The 25,619-nt window shown below is 47.5% G+C and overlaps 1 protein-coding gene across 5 annotated transcripts in view; it reads left to right on the forward strand.

The window, feature by feature from the left end:
• SHROOM3 (shroom family member 3) overlaps positions 1-25,619 on the forward strand; it is a 313,272-nt gene that overhangs the window by 269,880 nt on the left and 17,773 nt on the right. For 4 of the 5 annotated variants that reach the window (XM_079920714.1, XM_079920715.1, XM_079920718.1 and 1 more), the window contains 5 exons: positions 543-674; positions 7,090-10,249; positions 16,925-16,998; positions 21,667-22,461; positions 23,508-24,017. In XM_079920714.1, the coding sequence (XP_079776840.1) occupies positions 543-674; positions 7,090-10,249; positions 16,925-16,998; positions 21,667-22,461; positions 23,508-24,017 (4,671 nt within the window). The remainder of the gene's footprint in view (positions 1-542; positions 675-7,089; positions 10,250-16,924; positions 16,999-21,666; positions 22,462-23,507; positions 24,018-25,619) is intronic. The other variant, XM_079920716.1, reaches the window with a different exon arrangement.

Raw genomic sequence — 25,619 nt, forward strand, 5'->3', positions numbered from 1 at the left:
GTATGTATATATGGCATCTTCTTTATCCATTCATCCACTGAAACTTAGGTTGTTTCTATATCTTGGCTGCTGTGAGTAATGCTGCAATGAACATGGGAGTGCAGATATATCTTTAAGTTCCTGATTTCGGTTTCTTTGGATATATGCCCAGAAGTAGGATCGCTGGATCATACTGTTAGTTCTATTTTTAATTTTTTTAAGGAAACTCCATACTGTTTTCCATAGTGGCTGTACCAGTTTGCACTCTCACCAACAGTGCACTAGGGTTTATTCAGAAATTCTTTAAACTAAGTTTGCAATATTTTTATGTAACTGAAATCATGTCAAAATGAAAGGGAAAATAAACATATTAATAAAGCAGAAAAAAAAACAATGGTTACTAAGAGAAGTGAGCAGTAAGATCCATTTTCCAGTATTTACTTGATTGTTTTCCATCTCTGAGGATACAGCAGTCTCTGCTTCCAAGTCCATAAATCTCATTGGTGAAGCGATCAGCTGAGATTGCTCCTAACGCTGGGGGTCCCTCTCCTGTATCTCCCCAGGCGCAGTGAACCTGCGGGCCGACCTCATTCTTGGCATTCAACCAAATTTGGGGAGAACCAACCCGATGCCAGCATGATGCAGATATCTCAGGGCACGATTGGCACTCCTTGGCCCCAGAGCTACCATTCCAGGTAAGTGGCCACAGCTGAGACCCAGGGGCTTCTTACTTTCAAATGTCCTGTTCCCAGAAAAGACTGTTTTCTTATACTTATCTTGAGTATTAAGTCTCTCTTCCCACTATCCTCATCCTTTTAAAACCCCTAATGGTGTACGAGTCATCTTCATATCCTGGGCTAGACTGGCATGAAGGGAGGACAGGATTATTTTGAACACTGACTGCTCATTTGAGATATTTATGGGGCCTGTTGATTCTCAGTCAGACATTTCTCAATTACACGTTATAACACTATACTAGAAAAACTGACAACTCCCTCCCTCAGTGCTTAATGTCCTTTCTTCAAATATGTATCTGGTTTTTTTAATTAATTTTTATTGGAGTATAGTTGCTTTACAATGTTATGTTAGTTTCTACTGTACAGCAGAGTGAATCAACTCTACGTATATACGTATCCCCTCTTTTTTCGGATTTCCTTCCCATTTAGGTCACCACAGAGCATTGAGTAGAGTTCCCTGTGCTATTCAGTAGGTTCTCATTAGTTATCTATTTTATACATAGTATCAATAGTGTATATATGTCATTCCCCATCTCCCAATTCCTCCCATCCCACCCCCTTCCTCCTTGGTATGCATATGTTTGTTCTCTATGTCTGTGTCTATTTCTGCTTTGCAAGTAAGATCATCTATACCATTTTTTTAGATTCCACATATATGCATTAGTATACGGTATTTGTTTTTCTCTTTCTGACTTACTTCACTCTGTATGACAGTCTCTAAGTCCATCCTCGTCTCTACAAATGACCCAATTTCATTCCTTTTTATGGCTGAGTAATATTCTACTGTATATATGTACCACATCTTCTTTATCCATTCCTCTGTATCTGATTTTTATCTGAATGATTTTATTCAGTATTTGAACTCCCCAGTTGGTTTTTCTCCTTCTGTTAAAGCCACTTATCCAGCTTAGCTCCAGTCGAAGCAGTTAACACACTGAGGATTGCTCAGTGTATACATCATCTCGTGTGGTCCTTCCTATATGCCCTTGAAACAGATACAGTGTTCTTAACTCCATTTCGCAGGACAGGACATTGAAGCTGGAAAGTGGCTTTGTCCAAGGTCAAACATTTGATCAGTACCCAAGTCAAGACTCAAATCCAAGCTAGGTTTCAAAGCCGTTGCATGTAATCTCCTATACTTCCTCTACACCAGTTATACTAGTTATTCTTCCTCTGCTTTTCTAGTCACTCTGTCAAGGCCCAGTCAGGGAGAAGCAAAGCCATCATGGGTGTTACAGGAGAAGGGATTTATTATAGTAATCAGACCTTACACAAGTGAAGGGGACTGGGGAGAAGGGAGCCAAGCCTGACCACCCACTTAGTTCTTTATATTAAAGAGCTAAATCAGGGGCTTCCCTGGTGGCGCAGTGGTTGAGAGTCCGCCTGCCGATGCAGGGGACACGGGTTCGTGCCCCGGTCCGGGAAGATCCCACATACCGCGGAGCGGCTGGGCCCATAAGCCATGGCCACTGAGCAGCTGGGCCCGTGAGCCATGGCCGCTGAGCCTGCGTGTCTGGGAGCCTGTGCTCCGCAGCGGGAGAGGCCACAACGGGAAGAGGCCACAATGGTGAGAGGCCCGTGTACCGCAAAAAAAAAAAAAAAAAAAAAAGAACTAAGTCAGGACGCCCCTACATTTACTACAGACTTGGAGCCATGCAAATTGGAATCCATCTTCTGAGCCCAGGGAGGCAGGCTCTGTCACTTACCACTTTTTTGGAAGTACTTGGATATATAGGTTATGGTAGGGAGGTAGGAAAGTCAAGGTAATATGGGTCCCGCATACAAATGAGATGCAAGGGCTTGTCTGTGCCAGGGAGTGGAGGATGTTTCTGGAAGGATTCCTTAACTACCAGGCGGTGGGTACGCATTTGGCGAGGACTCAGAACCCCTAACACTTATGTCTGGTCAAACCAAAGGCCAAATCCTAGAGCTCTGACTGGTGGGCATGGCTCCCTCCACGTTAGAATACCTTCCTGGTTACCCTCCTTGTTACAGGCACTCCTCTCCCTTGCCCGTGTCCCTCCCAATAACCCTGAAAGAATTTCTTCTCACCATCTGAGCCATGTGTGCTCCGGGAACAGAGCTGCCAGCAGTGCCCACGCCCCATGCGGGCACAGTGCTTTTGCTCTGTGGGCACAGCGGTGTTGAAGGCCTTTAGAAGGTCAGATGCAGGGGCCTAAGAGTGTGAAGGAAGGACAGCACGGTGGTGAGCTACTTGGGCTTCTAAGTGAGACCTCGGTTTAAATCTCCACTTCACCACCTACTGCATGAGCTTGAGCCAATCACTTCACCTCTTTGATCTTGGTTTCCTTGCCTGTAAAATGAAATTCATAATACAGATCTCATTGGCTCGTAGTGAGGATTAAGCAAAATAACATATGCAAAACATTTAGTGTAGTTCCTGAAACATAGTGAGCACTCGGTAACTATGAAAACTAATTATAATAATTAGGCTGAAGACTTGTCAGAGGCACAGTGAAACCTAGTAATGGACTAGGTTAATGGCATCAACCGGCACACACTTATAAAATGCAGGAGTGTATTAACAGGGTACCCCTAAACAGTGGGGCCCTTTGGAGCCTCCTAACCGCTAGCCTTAGGAGGCCCTAAATCTGAAGTCATACTGTGACCTAAAATACAAGCTTGTCCAAAGGCAGAAATAAGACGACTGTGCTTAGAGTAAGTGCTCACAGTAACTAAGGTGAGCTCCAAGAGGCCTCAGGAGAAAGATGGCGTCGGCATCAGAAGTGCAATATTCTGAAGGTTCTGCTTCTCTACCTGCTGTTTCCTCCTCATCCCAACCTCCAGAGGCAGGTGGATCTGTACTGTACCTACCTACTGGTAGGTACTGTACCTACCAGTCTGTCCTCTAATTCAAGCTTCAGCACAGCCTCCCGCTGACACAATGACCGTCAGCACAAAAGCTCTGTGGAGGAAGAGAGAGGGAGAAAGGGAAGCTCGGGTTACCCAGCTCCTACTGCAGCCCAGAGCATCCTGTGTTCTGTTCATTCCATGCCTCGGTCTTGCAGCTCTGAGTTCTGCTCAGAGGGTCAGCCCTTGGCAGCTGTAGACAGAGAAGCTCTCCTGGCACGTTTCTGAGGAACACAGTGGCATCTAGTGGTCTGGTGGGCGGCATTCCTCTGACAGCCTTCTGACAGTTCCAGAAACCAGGAATATTACCTAAATGTGTGGATCTGCTTCTCATTAAGAAGCAGGAGAAAGAGGGAGCTCTAGGGTTGGGGAAGGGCAGGAGTGAGGAGAGAGGGAGAGAGAAGTTCAGAGAGACTGGAGACTTAATTTTCACTGCCCGCAAGCTAGCTTGGATCTGGAATTCCACCGAAATTGTATTTCAGCCTCTTTCTGTCAGGTCCTTGTCACTGCCTTTTTGCTGTCATACAGAAATCTCACAACGGTCCTAAAGTATTAGGACTTCTAAAGTCCTATGTACTTTAGAAGAAACCTTGAAAAGTCATGTGGTCTGGTCCCCTCCTAAGAGGCTGAAATAACAGTATCAAAATACTAAAGAACCAGTATGTGTTCATTGATTCACTCCTTCAGCAAATATGTGTGGAATACCCACTACGTCTCAGATAAGTTCTGATTATTGAGGGTACAAGACTGAACGAGACATAAAAAGCCCCCAACCTGCTGTATTTGTTTCCCCAGGTGTGTTCCATGGAATAATAATCCTAGGGTCACAAAAGTTTCTAGGGTCACATAAGTTTAGAAAACACTGCTTAGTATATTTTCCTTTAAGAACATCACATGAGCGAGTTTATTAAGGACTCAGGAGTCTTAAAGTAATTACAATTATTTAAGTCATCTAGCCCAGTATTTTCCAAACATATTTGGTCACCTAAGCAATTAATATTCTGGGAGTACACTTTAGGAAATGTTTGCATACACTTGTGCTTTTTGCTGTGGTTTAAGTATTTAGAAAATATTAATACTTTCAAACAGAGGTGATGTGATGTCAAGTAGTGGTAAGTGCCACGAAGAAAGTAAAGCAAAGTAACAGGGAGTAAGGACAGAAGAGGTGCTTTTCAGTGAGTAGCAGGAAGTCTTCTCTGACGCGGAGACTTGAATAAGGGGAAGGGACTGCGCCAGGTGAAGAGCATTCCTTTTTTGTGGGAACAGCGAGTACAAAGGCCCTGAGACCCTGACGTGGGAATGTATTTCATGGGTCATTTATTTATTTATCTATTTATCTCTCTATTTATTTATTTATTTATTTTTGGCTGTGTTGGGTCTTTGTTGCTGCGCGCGGGCTTTCTCTAGTTGCGGCGAGCGGGGGCTACTCTTCGTTGCGGTGCACGGGCTTCTCATTGCAGTGGCTTCTCTTGTTGCAGAGCATGGGCTCTAGGCACGCGGGCTTCAGTAGTTGTGGCTCGCGGGCTGTAGAGCGCAGGCTCGGTAGTTGTGGCACGTAGGCTTAGTTGCTCCGCGGCATGTGGGATCTTCCCGGACCCGGGCACGAACCCGCGTCCCCTGCATCGGCAGGCGGACTCTCAACCGCTGCGCCACCAGGGAAGCCCACCATCTGTATTTTGAGATATGTTGGTGGTGGCATTTCCTCCCACTCAACAGTGTTACAGTAAACCCATCAGTTTATTCACTTTGATTTTTTTTTGCATGCTCCTAAATTAGATTTGAATTACCCTTTTAGTGAAAGACTGCTAAAATGCTTAGCAGTTGGGAGGAGGATTAAGTAGTGTCTACCACCTGCATGGAATTGATGAACAAAACAGCCCTTGTGGGGTCTACTGCTTCCATGTGCCCTCAGAGTATTAGCTCTGAGTCTTGTTAGAGGAGATGAAGGGAAGCACAGCGGGTCATATGGGATTATCCTCAACTGAGCCGTGTCATGTGCATTTTCAACACAGCCTCTTCATTTAGAGGGGAGCGGGAGTGAAAACTGGCAGTGACATATGCCATGCCACTGGGTGCCAGGACTGACTTCCCTAACCTGGTTGGCTCAGGAGCTGTTCCCTTCCTTTCTCCCTTGAATTTATACCCGTCCCTCCCAAAGCAGGATGCTCCATTCAGTAAGTTCACTTCCCTTGCTAGAGAAAATTATTCTTAGGGTGAGTTGCTGAAAATCTAGTCTTCTTTTCCTTGAATTCCAGCACCAGTTTTGACTCAGCAGGTGATCCTTCTATAGTCTCTTCCCATATACTCTGGAGACAGTCCAGCCACAAAGCATTATCGCATACTCAGCCATTAAGACGCCATATTTACTTACATGAGATCTAGAAATATCATAACAGCTCCATGAATTTTAATAGTGTTTACATGCCTATTCATTTAAAAATGGAAAACCTCAGGCAAGAACTCTTAGTTCTTCTTTTCTCTTCTTTAGAGAATAGTGAGTCCCAAATGTTGAACTGTTGAGACTGCTGTTTGATTTTTGAGCTACTTACTCCTTCCTATGTCCATGTCCTCTCTCCCCCAACATGCTGGGGTGAAGTCTATTTTGATTTTATAATTAAAGCTAATTATAAGTAATTCTGTCTTATGGCAACTTTCTGGGGTGTATGATGCCAGGAGTGAGAGTCACTGCCCCTCCCCCAGGCAGGCTCTGAAAATCACCTAGACGAGCTGGTGAAGGAGGTTTTACCCTCCAGTGTATGAGGCTTTGCCCAGATTCTGGGAAGTGGTCCGTGGGTGATTGGCTCCCAGCACCCAAGAGTCTCCTATGATTAAAGCTTCTTATCCAGCCTGCCTCTCCTTCTCCCTCATCCGCTTCTTCTAACTCTATAATATTCTCTCAGTATTTCTCTCTTTCAGTTTTGTTTGGCTCTCTCCCCACAAACAAACTGTCTCTGGTACAGTTGAGATTCCAGGAAGATGGCCAGGGAGTAGCCCTCCAATTCTGTACAAAGGAAAGATATTAACTAAAACCAAGGACACGTGCAGAGTCGCCCTCACCCACTCACGTGCCTGGTCTCTTACTAAGCTCTCCCCTTCTCCCCGCAGACGCCCCAAGGGACATAAAATGTCGGTCTCCGTCACTCTCCCTCCTCCTTCCTCGCCCACCTCTCTCATTTCTTGGCATGTGCAGAATGTCACTCCTGGCATGGAGCACATCCCGTCAGTGTGCCGCCCGTGTCCAAGTGGCCCCCTCGTGCTGCCCGCTTCTCCCTCGGCGAGCCTGGGTGATTGATGAGCGGCCCGTGGGTTGCGGCGTTGGGCAGTTACTCCTAGTGACGACACGCAGGGAGGCTGAGCAAGGCCCAAATATGGCCCTTTCCCCCCAGCCTTCCAGAAACCAAACATCTTTCCCAAGGGTACGTTTATAGGCTGGGTCCCGTGCCTGTAAGCCTGCGGAATGATACAGACTCCCTGCTGACCGCTCTGCCTCCCTTTCTTCCAGCTCCTCTACCAGGGACCTCTCCGGCTATGACCATGCTTATCTGAGGCGGAGCCCCGACCGGTGCAGCTCCCAGGGGAGCACGGACAGCCTGGAGCCCAGCGGGGGATGCCCGCCCTGCCACCCTCTCTCCCCGGCCAAGTCTACCAGCAGCATTGAGCAGCTTGGCCACCTCCATAACAAGAGAGACTCGGCTTACAGCTCCTTCTCCGCCAGTTCTAGCATCCTCGAATATCCGGCCCCCGGCATCTCTGGCCGGGAGCGTTCAGGCTCCGTGGACACCACTTCTGCTCGAGGTGGCCTCCTAGAAGGGATGAGGCAGGCAGACATTCGCTATGTTAAGACAGTCTATGATCCCCGGAGGGGGGTCTCAGCAGAGTATGAGGTGAACTCTTCAGGCCTGCTCCTGCAAGGTAAGGAGGCCCGAGCATTGGCAGATGGTCAGGGCTATGAGAAATGGCATAGTGTTCCTCGGGGCAAGGAAGCACCACCCCCCTCCTGGAGCCAGCACTGCCCCAGCTCCTTGGAGACCACCGTGGACAACTTGCCTCCTAAAGTGGGTGCGCCCCTGCCCCCGGCTCGGAGTGACAGTTATGCGGCCTTTCGGCAGCGAGAGCGGCCTGGCTCCTGGTCTAGCCTTGATCAGAAACGGTTCTGCCGGCCTCAGGCAAACTCTGCAGGCACCCTGAAATCTCCCTTCATAGAGGAACAGCTGCATACTGTGCTGGAGAAAAGTCCAGAAAACAGCCCCCCAGTGAAGCCCAAGCATAATTACACCCAGAAGGCCCAACCTGGCCAACCTCTGCTGCCGACTGGCATCTACCCGGTACCTTCCCTGGAGCCACACTTTGCCCAAGTGCCCCGGCCTTCCGTGAGTGGTAACGGCACCCTCTACCCTGCGCTGGCCAAGGAGGGCGGGTATCCAGCTCCGCAGGGAGCTTGCGACAAGACGGCTGCCCTTGATGAGAATGGGAACCAAAGTGGATCTAGCAGGCCTGGCTTTGCCTTCTGCCAGCCCCTAGAACATGACTCAGTGTCCCCGGGAGAGAGGAAACCTGAAGTTTCAGCCAAATGTGTCCCCTACAAAGTCCATTTCCTCTCAGTGCCTGAAAACGAGGAGGAGGAGACCTCCCTGAAGAGACTTCTCACACCTCTCCAAGGCGACAGCCCACATCCCAGTGAGAGAAAGAGCACGCAGGGCAACAAATATTCTAATTACCACAGCCTCCAATCCACTCCGGCTCAGGCCTGGCAAGTGGGTGAAGACAAGAGATCTTTCCTGCCCTCAGAGCCTTGGGAGGGGGATTTCCATGAAGACCACAATGCCAACCTCCGACGGAGGTTCGACAGAGGCAGCCTGGGCCAGAGCATGCCAGGCAACTTTGGCAAGACCACATCTGCCTTCTCCTCCCTCCAAAACATTCCTGAGAGTCTAAGAAGGCAAAGCAGCCTGGATCTAGGAGGGGGAGCCCAGGAGATCTACCTGGAAGGCACGTCCACCTGTACAGTCAGCACCAAGGCAGAGGACTCTGGAAGGACTGTTGTTCCTGATCACAGGAGCCAGCTGGACAGGTCAGTTTCCTATCCCAGGCCTGAGGGGAGAACCAGTGCCTTGGCTTCGTTCCACAGTTCAGACCCAAGGTATGAAGAGCTGCCCTCCCCGCCCCCGCAGGAGACATCCAGTCTGGGCCGAAGGAGGCTCAGCTCCAGCAGCGCCTCGGCTCTGCAGGGCTTTCAGTATGGGAAGCCCCACTGCTCCGTGCTGGAGAAGGTTTCCAAGATCGAGCAGCGAGAGCAAGGGAGCCAGAGACCCCCGAGTGCGGGCAGCTCTAGTTACGGTTATAACCACAGGCCCAACCGGACACTCCCAACTTCTAATACTTCGGGGAATGACTTGGAGGAGACAAAGGCCCATATCCGTTTTTCCGAATCCATTGAACCCCTAGGCAATGGGGAGCCGCACTGCAAAAACGGGGAGCCGAAGTCGGAAGAGGTTTCCTGGCAGCCGTGTGGTCAGCAGCTGAGGCGGGACGCTCGCCTGCTCCGCAGCCAGAGCACCTTCCAGCTCTTCAGCGAGGCGGAGAAGGAGGCCGTGTGGCCCGATGACCGGCCCCGCACGCCAGAGTCGCCCGTGCAGGATGCCCCCTTCAGCCGCGCCTACCGGAACAGCATCAAGGATGCGCAGTCCCGCGTCCTGGGCGCCACCTCCTTTCGACGCCGGGACCTCGAGCCGGGGACGCCCACAGCTGCCAGGCCCTGGCGGCTGCGACCCGCCTCCGCCCACGTGGGGCTGCGGAGCCCGGAAGCGCCGACTTCCGCCTCTCCGCACACTCCGCGCGAGCGGCACAGCGTGACCCCGGCCGAGGGCGACCCTGCCCGGCCCGCGCCCCTCGCCACCCGGAGGGGGCCGCGCCGGCACCTGACCCCTGAGCAGAAGAAGCGCTCGTACTCGGAGCCCGAGAAGATGCATGAGGTGGGGGTCTCGGAGGAGGCCGAGCCGGCGCCCCCGGGCCCGCCAAGGAAGGGGCTGCAGTTCGCGGAGAGCTCGGTGGCTGACCGGCGCCGCATCTTCGAGCGAGACGGCAGGGCCTGCTCCACCCTCAGCCTGTCGGGGCCCGAGCTGAAGCAGTTCCAGCAGAGCGCGCTGGCCGACTACATTCAGCGCAAGACCGGCAAGCGGCCCGCTGCCGCTGGCTGCGGCCTCCAGGAGCCTGGGCCGCTGCGGGAGCGCGTCCAGAGCGCCTACCTCCAGGCCGCGCCCGAGGGCCCCAGCCTCGCTGCTGCCTCCAGTCTCTCCTCTCTGCGGGAGCCCACCCTGCCGCCCCGCAGGGAGACCGCCCTCCAGCCGGCCACCGCGGAAGGGGGTGGCGCGGAGCCGCCACGGGCCCCCCGAGATCGCAGCAGCTCCTTTGCCGGCGGCCGCCACCTCGGGGAACGGCGCCGCGGAGACCAAGCCCCGAGAGAACTGCTCAGTGGAGCTAACGGCGGTCCAAAGGGCCCCCAGAGGCTGGACAGGACCCCTGGGGAGCCCTCCCCGTGGGGGTCCGCGGCCGGGAGGGCTGGGAAGTCCATGTCGGCCGAGGACCTGCTGGAGCGCTCAGGCGTTCAGGCCATCCCTGTCCACATGAGGTCACGGTCATCTCCCACCGCAGACAAGCGCCAGGTATGTGCAGCCAGCGGGTCCTAGCACTGCCCCTTGCATCCTGGAAGCCTTAGTGCGACTTCTCTAACCCCTCCTCTCCCCTTCGTTTTCCTTTTACACGCAAGAGAGTAGCATTCGTTTTCATAAGGTGCTGTCTTTCTCAGTGCCCCTGTCTGATGAGATCATTACAGAGATACAGATATATAGTACGTAGATATCGATACAGTTGTGTAGATCTCTTATGTAGATACATGTATTGTATACCAATATAGATATCTATACATATATATGAGTGTGTATCAGTGGGTATAGATGTATATGTGTACACACACACACACAGTAGGCCTCGTATTCCTGGTTCTGCACTGGAATGGAAAATATTGGGAAAATTCCAGAAAGTTCCAAAAAGCAAAATTTGAATTTGCCAGCACACCAGCAACTATTTACGTAGTATTTAGATTGTAAGTAGAGATGATTTAAAGTATACAGGAGGATGTGTGTAGGTTATATGCAAATACTATGCCATTTTATCAGTATAGAGCATCAGGTGGATTTTGGTATCCGTCCCTGGGGGGGGGGGGGGTCCTTGAGCCAATTCCCTGGGGATACTGGGAAGACAAGTGTATGTAATATATATACACGCATACATATATAGTATGTATGTATTATATAGTATATACGTATATATATAATAATTTCATTTTAGTGTCACCCGCTTCTCAGTGTAAGAATTAGATTAGGAAATTTTAGGGGTTATCTTTTTGTTTCGGGGTTTTTTTTGCGTTTTGTTTTTTGTTTGTTTTGCTTCTTTCCTCTTTTTTTAAGTTCATGCAATAGAGGCTGTGTCTCAGTATTTTAAAGACGTTAGCTTCATACCTTCTTTGTTTCTATTGGACTTTTGCATTTACAAAATAAGTATAGTTATTGACTTTGATAGTTGTTGGTTATTGAGCTCCAGGCCTTCAACTAAGTATGCTTTTATGTTTATTATCCCATTAATCCTCAAAATAATCCTATGTGGTGGAGTATATTATCCATATCAAATCCATGTCTCTCTGCCTCTTTCTGTGTACTATCGTGGTGAGATAGGAGAATGTCAGACTTTCCAATTCTCTCATAAAGTCTCCAGACTATGAAAAGATCACGAGGCGCTTTCCACTGGAAATTTTAGGCGGAGCTAGGAGTAAAACCCGAGCACTCTGGCTGCAGGAGTCTATCAGTTCCCCTAATTCGTAGCCCATTCTCAAGCTCCACGTGCACTGCAAGTCGATGTCCTGCCTCATGGTTCCCTTGCCGGGTAAGAAGATGCGAGGAATTCACGTATATGTTACCACAGGGAAGAATACACCTCCATTGTCCCTTCTCAGATTCTGTTTTCCCCAGCAGAGAATGTAATCATTCAGCAAGCATTTGTAGAGCGTATGTTTTACGAAAAGGACTGCTTATAGGTTTAAAGGAAACGTAAAGGAAAATAAGGGTCATGCCTTTCTGGGGTTCACAATTGAGCAAAGGACTATGAACTTACATATAAATAACTAACACGGATAGTGAATGCTTTGGGAGTGGTCATAAATAATATGCTATGGGAGGGATAGTAATTCTGAGAGGATCTAAGAGAGCATCTCTTGAAGGAGAAGGGATATGAACCAGGCTATAAAGGATGAGCAGGATATTGACAAAGAGTTGGAGGTTGTGTGGGGGAGGCATTGAGTTGGAGGAAACAGCTTTGGACAGAGAAGAGTTAGCCATTACTGTCTGAGGCATCTGTCTGCTGCACTGCTTCTGCAACACACATACGCACAGCATTGTGAGAAAATACTGCTCCTTCCCAGATATTTTCTCTTCAGAAATATTTTCTCCCCATATAACCCACACACCACACACACACACACAGTCTATAGAGGCAATCCTCCATAAGCCTCCAGTAGCTGTTTTTCACCCCTTAGCGTGAAGAACAGAGCTAATTTCCAGTCCTTATCCTACACCTAAGACGCTTTTAAAATCCATATGTGTAACATGCCATTTCAGCCAGTTTGATGGGCTTTGGAAGCTCACCACGTAGCAGAACAAACATTTTCTCTATTTCTCTCCCCATGTCCTGAAGAAAATAGAAAAGCTTTGGTGAAAACTAAATCATCTTCTGATCGATGTCATTATTCTCTCTTGGGGAATTTGTTGGATGGTTATGAATGTTATTTTGCCCTTCCAGATATTTCTCAAGCCTGGTAAACTGGGAAATAGAGCTAAAACATAGGCAGTATAGAGAAATGATCCCAATTAAATCCCAATTATTTGGTATTATTTGAAAAACTTTCTAGAAAGACAGCTAAATACAGAACATTATTTATGTTCTCTTTAATAAAGGGAGTACCATATTTAGAAATTATTTAACGGGAATATGATGCCAGAGGGGGGAAATGTTTCAACGTGAAATACTTTACCTGCGCTGCTTTGCTCCTACAAATTCTGAAAATAGGTTATCATCCCCTAGATTGCAACTGCATCAAGACTGTGTTCTTAGGCTTCCTCCTTCATTCCCTGGCTCAGCAGCTGCACTCTGCCTGCCCTGAGACTGGTCCATGGCAAGGTCTGCCTCTCGCATCTTCTTCATACACCCATTATCTACCTTAGTTGTAGAACTAGTGAAAAACAAAATAAAACTAGTCTCCACATAATTATTGTGGTTAATATTTTAAGATGTTATTATTTATTTGAATAAATTCCAGGAACTTTTACCATTAAGCTTTAGGGAAGGTGTTAAATAACAATTTTTCTCATCCCAGCTTTAGAGGACTCTGAGAAATTAAGTGACGCTGTAGCGACTAAATCATCTGGTTGAGTTAAACCCAAAATATGGAGTCTGTTTCTGGTGCTGGCTCAGTCCGAGGCATCCGGAACAAACGCTGCTTGCTCCTGCCAGGTAGATACTAATAGAGCAGGATTTTGCAAGCTTTGGGCAAGGATTCAGCTCCTTTTCAAAAGTCCATTAGTGAGGATAGTTTTTGCTTCCAAAACAAGGTCAGCATGGAAATAGTTTCTCTGTTTATAAAGCTTGATCATTCTTGGGCCTGAAACGATGACTGTAGAAGGCTGCCACCTTTTGTAGCCTGAGACCTGCTCAGACACTCAGCACCCCTGGGCCTTTCCTTAGCCAGCTGTGGTCGTCTCTGAACAAGCCGCCTCCTATTCCCTCTCCTTTAATTCCTCTTAATTTTAATAGATTTATTTATTTATTTATCTTTGGCTGCGTTGGCTCTTCGTTGCTGTGCGTGGGCTTTCTTTAGTTGCGGTGAATGGGGGCTACTCTTTGTTGCACTGTGCGGGCTTCTCATTGTGGTGGCTTCTCTTTGTTGCTGAGCACGGGGTCTATGTGCGTGGGCTTCAGTAGCTGTGGTTCACGGGCTCTAGAGCGCAGGCTCAGTAGTTGTGGCGCACGGTCTTAGTTGCCCCGTGGCATGTGGGATCTTCCCGGACCAGGGCTCAAACCCGTGTCCCCTGCATTGGCAGGCGGATTCTTAACCACTGCGCCACCAGGGAAGCCCCAATTCCTCTTAATTTTAAAGGTGTAATTGCAGAACAAATGGATATTAGTGACGGAGCTGAAGGGCACATCAAATTCTTGGCTATTTCCTACTTTCTGTGAGACTTTAGAAAACTTAACTGTTTTAAAGTAGGTAGGCCCTGCAAAGCTGCAGGAAAAAATCCAGACATTTCTGTCTTGGAGATGGAAATTTACACCTGTTCGTTGTCATAGATCTAAAATATAGCAGAGGCTATAAAAAGAAAGCTTTTGGAGAAATAAGATTCCTGGTGGGGTATTTTTTTTTTTTCAGAATGCTGAGTTAGAGTCTTCTCTGGTTCTCACTGTATTTTCAGAGATCTTCATTTCTTATATGTAGCACATTCACCATGTGATGATGTGACAAACATTTGATTGCTGAGGAAATTGCTCAGTGCATGGAACCCCACAATGTTGGATGCAACATTGTATATTGCATGCAACCTGTATATCATTTTTAGTACCTCTCAACAAGCCTGGGGATAAATAACAGAATCAACTTTCCACAAAATGTAAAGTTACAACTAGCTACGAATAATCAAATGTTTACTATGTGCCAGTCACTGTACTGTGTTTTATAAGCTTAAAATTAATCCTACATCTATGCAAAGGAGGCGATACCGTTGTTATCGCCATATTACAGATGAGGGAACTGAGGCACAGAAAGGCTGAGAAATTTGCCCAACATAGTGGGAGCAAGGTTTTGACCCCATACTGTCTGACTCCAGAGGTTTTAAGTCACTATACCACACTGCCTCCCGGTATCAAAAAAGACTGGGTGACTGGAGGGAGGTGAGAGTTAACCATCTTATATCTGAAAACTCCAGCCAGTGAATTGATTTCATTTTAACATTTATCAATTACTGTTATACATTTAAATAACATTTAAATTTTTTTAACTGAATTTCTAATTCATTTTAGCAGATACTTGAAGCTGATATTACAAAGTAGATGAATATTGTCTTCGTATTTCATTGGTCATAGAGATATTAGGATATTTAATTCAGAATCCAAAGGAAGAGTGAGAATCGGAATTGGATGGGATTCAGGTTTACAGTTCTGACTGTACTGTGCCTAATGAAGAGTAAGAACTGGTGTACTTTTAAGTCAGTCAAAAGAAGTAGAGAGGATTAACCAAAACAGACACTTAAGTTTCTGTTGGCATAACTCTATACCTGGTATTTCTCCCATTGCCACGGCTTTTTCCTAAATTGTCATAATAGTTTATACTTCTTACCGGTTTATAGAAAATCAAGTCTTCTTTGAAAGTGCATACGTGCCCAATCTAAGCAAATAAATGCAACAGGAATGTATCCTCCTTGGGCTTTCTGCTAGGTTGGGAAGGCATTTTCCTTCTGTCCAAATGGTATTTCCATTGACAGGAGATGTAGAGTTCTCTCAATGGCCTATTGCTGGGTCTGAGTTCTTTTATTTTATACACAGCCACAGAAATATCAAGCTCATACTGTAATTCAAAGGAAATAATAGAGTAGAAATATATATTTGAACGTTACTAGGTTAGGAGCTTTAAGGGAACCTAGATAGGCTTTTCCAGTTAATTATTGGCGAAGGTGAACATTCATGTCAACAGAGGGGGTGGAGTGGGGAAAGACTTTTTTTTTTTAACTTTTTATTTTATATTGGAGTATAGTTGATCAACAATGTTGTGTTAATTTCAGGTGTACAGCAAAGTGATTCAGTTATACATGTATCTGTTCTTTTTCAAGTTCCTTTCCCATTTAGGTTATTACCGAATATGGAGCAGAGTTCCCTGTGCTATATATCCTTGTTGGTTATAAAGGGACCATAGGGTTTTGCGGAGAGTAGGAATTCCCATTCCCTCTAGTGATACTTGAGCAAATCAGGGACACATGGAATTCCTTTTTCTCAAAGCACTGACATCTGATTGTATCCAGCTCAGCCACCATTCAACTTAAGATTCCAAAGATCGACCTTAGGCTTTGAGGAAATCATGGTTTGAATCCTAGCTGCTTACTTAATTGTGGGTAAGATACTTATCCTCTCTGAGCTGCAATTACCTCCCCTCTCCCCATTGTTATAGATTAAATTACAGAAGAAACGTCAGGTGCCTAACACAGCTCCAGGCACATCATTTGAGGATTTTAAAGAGCTGCGTGTCCAGCACACGGTAGATGCCGAGTAGGAGGAAGCTGCAGTTACTAATAATATTCAGGGTTGTTTCTTCTTTGGACCTTCTCCCACCCACCTTTGGCTCTTTTCATTGCTTCTTAGTACCTCTCCCAATGATTGGGGGGAAAGAAAGAGAGAGAGAGAGAGAGTGAGGTGGGGTGATGAAAAGCAATCGGCCCTTTGGACAGAATAAATGGTGAAATAAATTGTTGAAATTAAGTTTAGGGATTACATGCGGATTTAATTTTCCTGTTTTCTACCTGTCTCCTATTATCATAAATAATTGAGAGTTTTATCAATAGCTACATCATTATTTTCATCAGGGACCTGTACATATGAACTGATTTTACACTAACAAAAACTGACCTACAACCCTTTCAGGAAACTAATATATACCCTTATTTAAAACAAAAACAAATAATGACTACCCTTGAAGTGTCCCCAGAGTTACTGACATTACATGTGGGTGAGATGTTTTTCCCAGAGAGAATGTATTTCAACCTGATTACAAGCCAGATTCATATCTAATTCTTGAGATTTTGCTGAATCCAATAAACTCTCCTTTTCCTGTCATCTCCCATATTTCCCTATTGCTGTTTTGAAAGCTTGGCCCTTTAATTTAATTTCATCATTATATTTCAAGTATAGGAGTTGTCTGAAGTCCGGAGATACTTGTTATCAGACTTCTCTTGTTTAGAAAATGTCTTTGTTAGGAGAGGCACCCAGTGAGGTGGACTGAGGTTCTGCCACCTGTGACCTTGGGAAAGTTAACCTCTTGGGGCCTGTGTCCTCATCAATGCAGTGGGATTAACAGTACTTCCTGGGCTTTGAGGATGAAATGGGTTAGTATGTAAGAGTGCCACCAGGATACCTGATAATAAATAGTGGACCTGCAATAAATGTCCCTTCTCCTTTATACCTCCACCCCCTTGGTAAATTTAAATACCCGTTTGTTGGTAATAACGCCGTGCCTCTTGTGTTTTAAGGATGTGCTTCTGGGGGAAAACAATGGCTTTGGTCTTGTGAAGGATCCCTGTTATTTGGCTGGCCCAGCATCCAGGTATGTATCTGTATTTATGATGCCCTCTACCTTATGAATGCTGCTGGAGTTAAATGCTTCTGTTCCCCTCTGCCAGAAATCGAAGTGTGATATTATGATGTTTCATAGTGTCATGTGCCACCTCTTCAGTTTGTCTAGGCCATGGGGAGCTTTCTTTTTTATTTATAGATGACTTTCGCTAAGAATGATACTATTCAAAATAGGTTTTGAATGTGTGCTATTGAAGCAATGGTTGACTTCCAGTAAGTTTGGCATCAGAATAGTTGATGGATATGCTCGTCTCAAGTCTATCCTCTGGCTCTCACACGTGGGGCCTTCTCTTAAACATGGCTGATCTCTTCTGGCTCTGTCCCAGAGGATCAGGTCTGCTGAGTAAAGCACTAGGGGAAGAATGAGCGTCACGAACAGCCTTCACAGAACAAGACAAACTTGCAGGAATCACCTGAAGTAAAAAATAAAGCTCTAAAATCATTATTTTAGGCACTTAGAGATAGAAAATAGCAGGAAATTCATGTTTTTAAAGTTGCCATCAAAATCACTTCTCCTTTGTAGAAAAAATATAATGGACAGTTTTTCAGAATTAGAATCTTTAAACTATTCACTTGGAGCTTAAGAAGTAGAAATTTCCAAAGAGAGTTTCCTCTGAACCACATGCCTGTATGTAGTTTTAATGCAGCATTATAGGACTATCTACTGTCATCTGTTATTACTAATGTTAATACATTTAAACCCTCCCTACTACCGTCCATGTTTTTTCAAGCCAGTTCCTTAATTTTTACTGTTTCATTCAATCATTGTTTCTCTCTTTTTCTGGCATTCACCTTCTCCATAGCTCAACCTAATACTGCCAGCATGGTCAGGAAGTGGGTATTAGGTTACCTCCTTCATTGCCAAGAGCAGCCTTCTGTAGTTGGTCTTGCTCCTGGAGCTGTGCCTAAAGTGAAGCGGTCAAGGTGAGGCTGAGGACTTTAGTTTGGCTGCATTAATTCAAGGTTAGAGACAAGGGAAGACTGACAGTGAAATAGAGCTCTGCCAAAGGAGAGCTGGTCTGGGGCTTCCCTGGCGGCGCAGTGGTTGAGAGTCTGCCTGCCGATGCAGGGGACACGGGTTCGTGCCCTGGTCCGGGAAGATCCCACATGTTGGGGAGCGGCTGGGCCCGTGAGCCATGGCCGCTGAGCCTGCGCGTCCGGAGCCTGTGCTCCGCGGCAGGAGAGGCCGCAGTGGTGAGGGGCCCGTGTACTGCAAAAAAACAAAAAAAAAGAGTGACGTGAACTTAGAAATTTATATAATGGAGTCCACTTGTAGGGGTCGGGAGGAAATAAGAGCACAAACAAATGGTGGTATAAGAATGCATGGCAGGACTTCCCTGGTGGTGCAGTGGTTGAGAGTCCGCCTGCCAGTGCAGGGGACACGTGTTCGTGCCCCGGTCTGGGAAGATGCCACATGCCGCGGAGCGGCTGGGCCCGTGAGTCATGGCCGCTGAGCATGCGCGTCTGGAGCCTGTGCTCCGCAACGTGAGAGGCCACAACAGTGAGAGGCCCACGTACCGCAAGACAAACAAGAGAGAGCTGGTCTGAAGTCTAAGGTGAAACTAAATTCAACCACAAAAAATAAAATTGCTGGATTCCAAAAAGGACTTGAATAGACATTTCTCCAAATGGCCAACAGGCCCATGAAAAGATACTGCACATCACTAATCATCAGAGAAATGCAAGTCAAAACCACACTCATTAGAATGGCTACGATCGAAAAAACATAAAAGAACAAGTGTTGGTGAGGATGTGGAGAAATTGGAACCCCTGTGCACTGTTGGTAGGATTACAAAATGGTATAACTGCTACGGAAACAGTATGGAGGTTCCTCAAGAAATTAAAAATCTATCATATGACCCAGCAATCCCACTTCTGAGTATAAATCCAAAGAATTGAAAGCAGTGTCTTGAAGAGAGATTTTCGTACCCATGTTCGAGGCAGCACTGTTCACAATAGCAAAGAGGTGGAAGCAACCCAAATGTCCACAGATGGATGAGTGGATAAACAAAATGTGGTATATGCATACAGTGGAATATTATTCAGCCTTTAAAAGGAAGGAAATGCTGTCACATGCTACAACCTGAATGTACCTCGAGGACATTATGCTAAGTGCAATAAGCCAGTCATAAATACTTTGTGATTCCCCTTGTATGAGGTATCTAAAGTAGTCGAATTTATAGAGAAGTAGAATGGTGGTTACAAGGGCCAGGGGAGTGGCAAAAGAAGAGTTGTTGCTTAATAGGTATATAGTTTCAGATTTGCAAGATGAAAATGTTCTGGAGATCTGTTTTGCAACAATATTGGTGTATTTAACACTACTGAACTGAACATTTTTAAATTTAAAATTAAAATGAATTTAAAGTAGTTAATTTTATGTTATGTGGGGTTTTTTTAAACCACATTAAAAAATGCTATGAAGGAAAAAAATGAGACTAATCAAACTTGATTCCTGGATACATGTCAATAGATGCCTGTCTCTCACACTCTATTATAAAAGAGACTGAAATAAAATTTTTATGATACTAGTCTTTATTCTTGGAAAACAATTACCAGGAAGAAGTATTCTCAACCAAACTAAGCATTTAACTCAACTATTACCTTCAAAAATATAGTTTTTTACAGTATGGTTCCTGTAAACTAGGAAGATTAAACATAAACTAAAAATGTTATATCAAAGTTTATTTGGGCTACATCTTTAAAAGATAAATATTATTTTATTGTGTGTTTTAGTGATGTCTCCCCCCTTTTTTTTTTTTTTTTGCGGTACGCGGGCCTCTCACTGTTGTGGCCTCTCCAGTTGCGGAGCACAGGCTCAGCGGCCATGGCTCACGGGCCCAGCTGCTCCGCGGCATGTGGAATCTTCCCGGACCGGGGCACGAGCCCGCGTCCCCCGCATCAGCAGGCAGACTCTCAACCACTGCGCCACCAGGGAAGCCCAATGTCTCCTCTTTTTAAAAAGCAAAATGAAGGTACCTGAGTTGGTCCTTAAAACATCAGATTCCAGTTACTCCATGTCCTATTAGAGGATGCTAAGTTTAAAAATAGTTCATGGCCTGCAGTCTAAACAGCAGTTGGGCAGAAGAGACGTCGTTTGTTCAACAGACATTTACTGAGAGGGTACTTTGTGCCAGGATCTGGGGATAGCAAAATGAATAAGACATGGGGGTAAAGAGCACCCCCAGTGCATCTCCTGCCCCTGGGTTTCTGGTGTACCCATCTGGGAACCCACCAAGGAGGACAGAATAGCCACTCTTGAATATTGACAGGCTTCTGGTAAAGAAACTGCTTCTAGATGAAAAGGATCTGTGATGGGAGGGGAGAGTATGTATCTGAGTGGAAGATGGGCCTCTTACTCAACCATTTGCATTTATAGTAAAGAAAAAATAATGGCAGGAGAAAAGCTAATTTGGTTCTTTGTGGTCTTTTCCTTCTTTATGCTGCTTTGCCATCACCTGGCACTTAGATGATTTCGTGGCAGGCCTGTGCTGGGGCTCTGACTTGGGACTGAGCCACAGCTCTCTCAGGATGCGGGTCTGTAAAATGAAAAATGCCATCTGCTCTCCAGATTCACTTGCACACTAGTCAGGGAGCTACAAATGTGGGATTTACAAATTATTATGGTTGTTTGCTGGAGATATTTTTAGCCTCACATTAACTTTTTTTTTTTTTTTTTTTTGCGGTACGCGGGCCTCTCACTGTTGTGGCCTCTCCCGTTGCGGAGCACAGGCTCCGGACGCGCAGGCTCAGCGGCCATGGCTCACGGGCCCAGCCGCTCCGCGGCACGTGGGATCTTCCCGGATCGGGGCACGAACCCGTGTCCGCGGACTCTCAACCACTGTGCCACCAGGGAAGCCCTTATCCTCACATTAACTCTTGCATGGCAGGCAGGCAGGCAGGCAGTGCTAGAGACGTGTTTTCTTTGTTTTTGTTCTCCTTTTTTTCCTTTCAAACACGTTAACAAACGTATTGGAAATTTTGGGTTTTTCCTTAGAGCCTAGAGGACAGCTGTTTAAACGGCCATGCACCCTATTTGCTCGTTATGGTCAGTCTCTTTCTCCAGAGGTAACTGCTTATTAGCTCCTTAGGTGAGACTCTCCCTTTCCTTCTTACTTTCCATTTTAAGAAATGAAAACACTGGGAGACTAAGAGAAAGTTGTAAATAAACCCTTCAGATTCTGCAGCCCACGCAAATACTTTCCAAACAGACCTCCCCCGTGGGGCTCACACCTGTGGAGAATGAGGCAGCATTCTTTTCCCCAGAGTCAGGAGCTGGTTCCCAAACTAGTCCTAAAAGGAGCAGAAGAAACATACCTGCTCCTGCCTTTTATATCCTGAAGCCTGTCCTCAAAAGCTGCCTTGCATGGGGGGAGGTAGATGGGGTGATGAGAGGGTTAATGAAAAGAAATGCCTTGTGACCCCAGGCTTGCTGTGTGACATTTTCCTGCAGGAGTTTATGCCTACTTGGCATCTCATTTAAACTTGGTTCTTTGTATGAGCAGCCAAGGGAAGACAGTGTGCAGCTTCTCCGGGCTTCCTTCTCCCCATCAAATGCTTTTCCCGTCCATGTAATGCACCTTGGGTTCAGTGTTTGCCCCTTTTCTTCAGAGCTAACCTATGTGTCTGTATCCCACTCCAGGCCATTCAGCTGTTCCAGCCGTGAAGAGATGTTGTTGCTCCAACACCATCCCAGCCCTCGTTGCGGGGTTTCGGGCTGCAAAGCAGGTGGCGGTGCCTCCATTCCCGGCAGGGGTCTGGGACCGCTGGACCCTCCAAGGCAGGCCAGCAGAACGCCTTGCCCCCGGCCCCTGCCCTCAGGAGCGCAAGGGCACCTCCCGGACACCAGGGCTGCACCGCCGAGCTCAGCCCTGCCTGCCCCTGGCCCCTCGAGCTACTGCTCACAGGCCGCCGCCGCCCAGCCCTGCACCCCAGCCGGGACCCCCAAAAATGGCGGCCACTGGCCGGCCCAGCCTCCCAGCCCCGAGCGCAGGAAGGAGGAGGGAGCAGGGACACGGCCCTCCCCGCCCTGGGTGAAGAGGGCCCACGCGGTCCGAGAGGACAGCCTCCCCGAGGACGGCGCATCGCCTGGGTGCGCGAGCCCCAAGCACTACCCCAAGCCGGAGGCCCTCCCCAGCCCGAGCAGCACTTCTGACCCGGACACGCCCCTCGGGGCCCCGGGCACTCTGGGCAGGGTCTCCCTCCGGATCTCTGGGTCGGCCCCGCTGGCCTCCCTACCGCCTCGGGAGGACGACGACGACGAGGTGTTCGCGAGGGACCTACGCTCCACCGCCTCTTCCGGCCCCGTCTGCGAGGCGCCGCCCCCGCCCAGCTGGGAAGCCCCGGCCCAGAACCTGGACCGCTTCCCTCCGCCTCCCCCTGAAGCTGTGTGCGCGGAGCAGTGGGACAGCGAGGGCTACCGGGAGCCCCACGCCAGGTGAGAGCAGCCCTCCGCCAAGGTTAAGGGTCTCCCTCCCCAGGAAGAGATTTCCACGCTCCACGCTTCTCAGAGCCGCCTCTGCTGGCCACTGGAGAGCCCTGTGAAGGTTTTTTAACAGGAGCCCAGCTCACGAAACTGGCACAACTGTTCCATTTGTTGACCTTGGTGGTCGTCATTTTAGTAGTCCTTGGGCACCGAGGTGTGGTTCATTTCTGTGGATGTGGCAGGTTCAAAGAGTCCAAATAAACAGCATCCCTCTTCCCTGCCCAGAGTTCTGAACCCGTTAGGAAATAAGGCAAAAGAAAAAGGCATTCAGAAGACAAAAAAAATCACTGTTATTACTGAGAGAGCTGATCCCGGAGCATATGGCTTCTATCTGAGTATAAGTGGGCCTCCTGATACTGAGCCCCGAATTAAACAGGGGTGCCCGCCTAGTCACAGGCTGTGCTGGACACACACAGCAAGCACACGTGTGAACACGCAAGAGCAAGCCTGGAGGTAACCTTACTCTCTAAAGAAAGAGGCTGGACTAGGAATGGGCTATGGTCAGCTTCTCTTTGCAGAGTCACTGTCTCTGTCCATAGGAAGGAATAAAGAGTAAGGCTGAAAGTCATTAACGTTTAGGGAAGACCTCTGCTTGGAAGCCAGGAGAATGAGGAAGAGGCATTTCCCAACACATACTCCCTAGGACAGCACTAAAATACATTGTCTGATAGCACCCTTGTCGTAACTTCCCCTAAACACCACCTGTTCCCTTTCACTACCCTCTGTTCACTTTGATAAAGCTCTGGAATCCGAGAACAACATTCACCAAAACTGAATTCCTGCTACATCTGTTCCCCTTAAAAAGTCACACAACCCCCCTGTGACCAGCTAGTTGACTTAGTTGAAGGCCCTTTTGAACCCTGCCGTTTGTGGGGAATAACAACCCCAGAAACTCCTGATGTGTGTGGGAAGCTGCAGGCCTCGTGTGCAAACGTCTCCCTGCCTTCCTTCACCCTCCTGCTGACTCTTCTCTTAACCACTCTCTTTTAATACCCCAGCAGCTCCGGCAAACTTGCCAAGGTGACAGTTGCCAAGGAAAGGCCCATCCCTGGTGCAGCCCATTTGGTTGATAGTCAGATACTGGCTTCCAGATCCCAAACTTCCATCAAGAGTTCAGAGGCCAATGAGACCAACCCACCCTCCACCACCGGTGCTCCGCCCCAGGCTGCCGGGTCTCTTAGCAAGCAGCCAAGCCCAGGGCAGCCACCTTCCATCCAGACCCAAAGCCTCAGCCACGACCCAGTCAGTGGGCCTCACAGTTTAGAAGAGAATGTCAGCTCTGGCCCTCAGAAGACCTCAGAAGACATGAGAACAGAGGCTCTGGCCAAGGAAATTGTCCACCAAGACAAATCTCTGGCAGACATTTTGGATCCAGACTCCAGAATGAAGACAACTATGGACCTGATGGAAGGTTTGTTTCCACGAGATGCTAATCTTCTGAAGGAAAACAGCATAAAGAGGAAGGCCATGCAGAGAACTGTCAGCTTCCCAGGATGTGAAGCTAAGAGGTAAGTCCCCGGTCATGACCCAAAGAGACTTAAAATTGAACTCCTTCCATGGGGGTGATGATAAGTCTAGAACTGCTTATCTGAGGTTTTCCCGCTTCCAAAGATCCTGACCCCAGACTGACATTCCATCTCAGCCTTAGGGGAATGGCTCTGACCTACCTTGAGTTGTTTGCCCAGCAACAAGTAGTAATAGTAATTACTGTTTATAACCTATCGTTCACGTTCTCTGCGTCAAGCATTATATTCTTTAAGCATTATCTCATTTAATGTTCGCGAGAACCTTCTGAGATAGCTACCAATTTTATCTCCATTTTACAAATGAGGAAACTGAAGCAGAGAGAGGAATGAGAACCATGCCCAGCTGAAGTCATAGAACATGTGAGTGATGGCGTCTGTGCGCTCTCAGTGCTTATACAGTGCCCTTGAAAACTCAGCACACATGCAGCTGCCCGTTCTGCCAGAGTTGCCCTTACAGAGCCCCATATGGGTCGGTGCTGAGGGAGGGGCAGGTGGAAGTGGTGAGCACACAGGGGCCTCCCCTCGGCCGAGGTGAACATGGTCTTGTAAAAAGCGTGACAGCCTAGAGAAACAGATTGACTTACTCCGCTGACATTCACCTTTGAAGAGGTAGGGTGGGCGTCTGCTCACATCCTGAACATCAGGAAGGGGCTGAACAGGAGAGCGCCCATGGTCTTGTTCAGCCGTGGGCCTGCACCCGAAGCTCCCTGAGCAGCGCGTTTCCCGTCCTGTAACGTGCATCCCAGCGCCTGCCCACAGCCGGTGAGAGGAATGTGAGCCGTCTGTATTTTTCCTCCTTTTGATTTCTCCCGGGTTACTGCAGTATTTTCTTGCATGTTTGATTTCCTTAAGGGACTACTATGGGAGAGATTTAGGATGGTTTTTATTTTTTTCTAAATTTTCAATGAAAACTATATGGATCAACAGTCCGGAGCTCCAGTTAGAGGCTTCTAGACTACATAAAAGCGGAGAGCATTCCATCTGAATTTGGGCTTGCATTTTAGAAATTTCCAACTGATCCTCGCTAAATTACTAACAGGAACACAGGGGAGGGGAGAAAGGAAAGAACTGCGTGGTACTTACAGGCTATCTGATAGGTTATCGGAGGCTCTCCTGATACAAGCCCTCAGCAGTCACCTTGTCCAGCCCCTCCTTTTTCAGATGTGGCAAACAGAGACTCATTGAGAAGTGACTTATCCAGGGTCATGTGTTTAGGAGACACTTCTTAAGCACCTTCAATGTGCAAGGCAATCCACTGGGTACACGAGGGACCCACAGATGAGTTTCTGTGGATGTGCCAGTCGGTTCACCACGGGTGGTTGTCCTCCAATCACTCGCTATGGGAAGACCAAAGTAATTTACAAGTACATGCTTAGAAAAGCATTTCCTGGCATTATCCATGAGAACCTAGGTTTAGAAGTGAAATGGTCATGTAGCTTTTGCAGCACTGAGAGCTTCCTAAGGAATTGCAAAAGGATGGCATCGCCATCTTCTGGTAAAAATGAGCATTGTCCTTGTTGTACATGAGACTGCGCCAATAGCCACTGTGAGGTTTAATCAGATAGATGTCCCAGAAGCCTATTT

The sequence above is a fragment of the Stenella coeruleoalba genome (assembly GCF_951394435.1).
Source record: "Stenella coeruleoalba genome assembly, chromosome: 4".
NCBI lineage: Eukaryota > Metazoa > Chordata > Mammalia > Artiodactyla > Delphinidae > Stenella > Stenella coeruleoalba.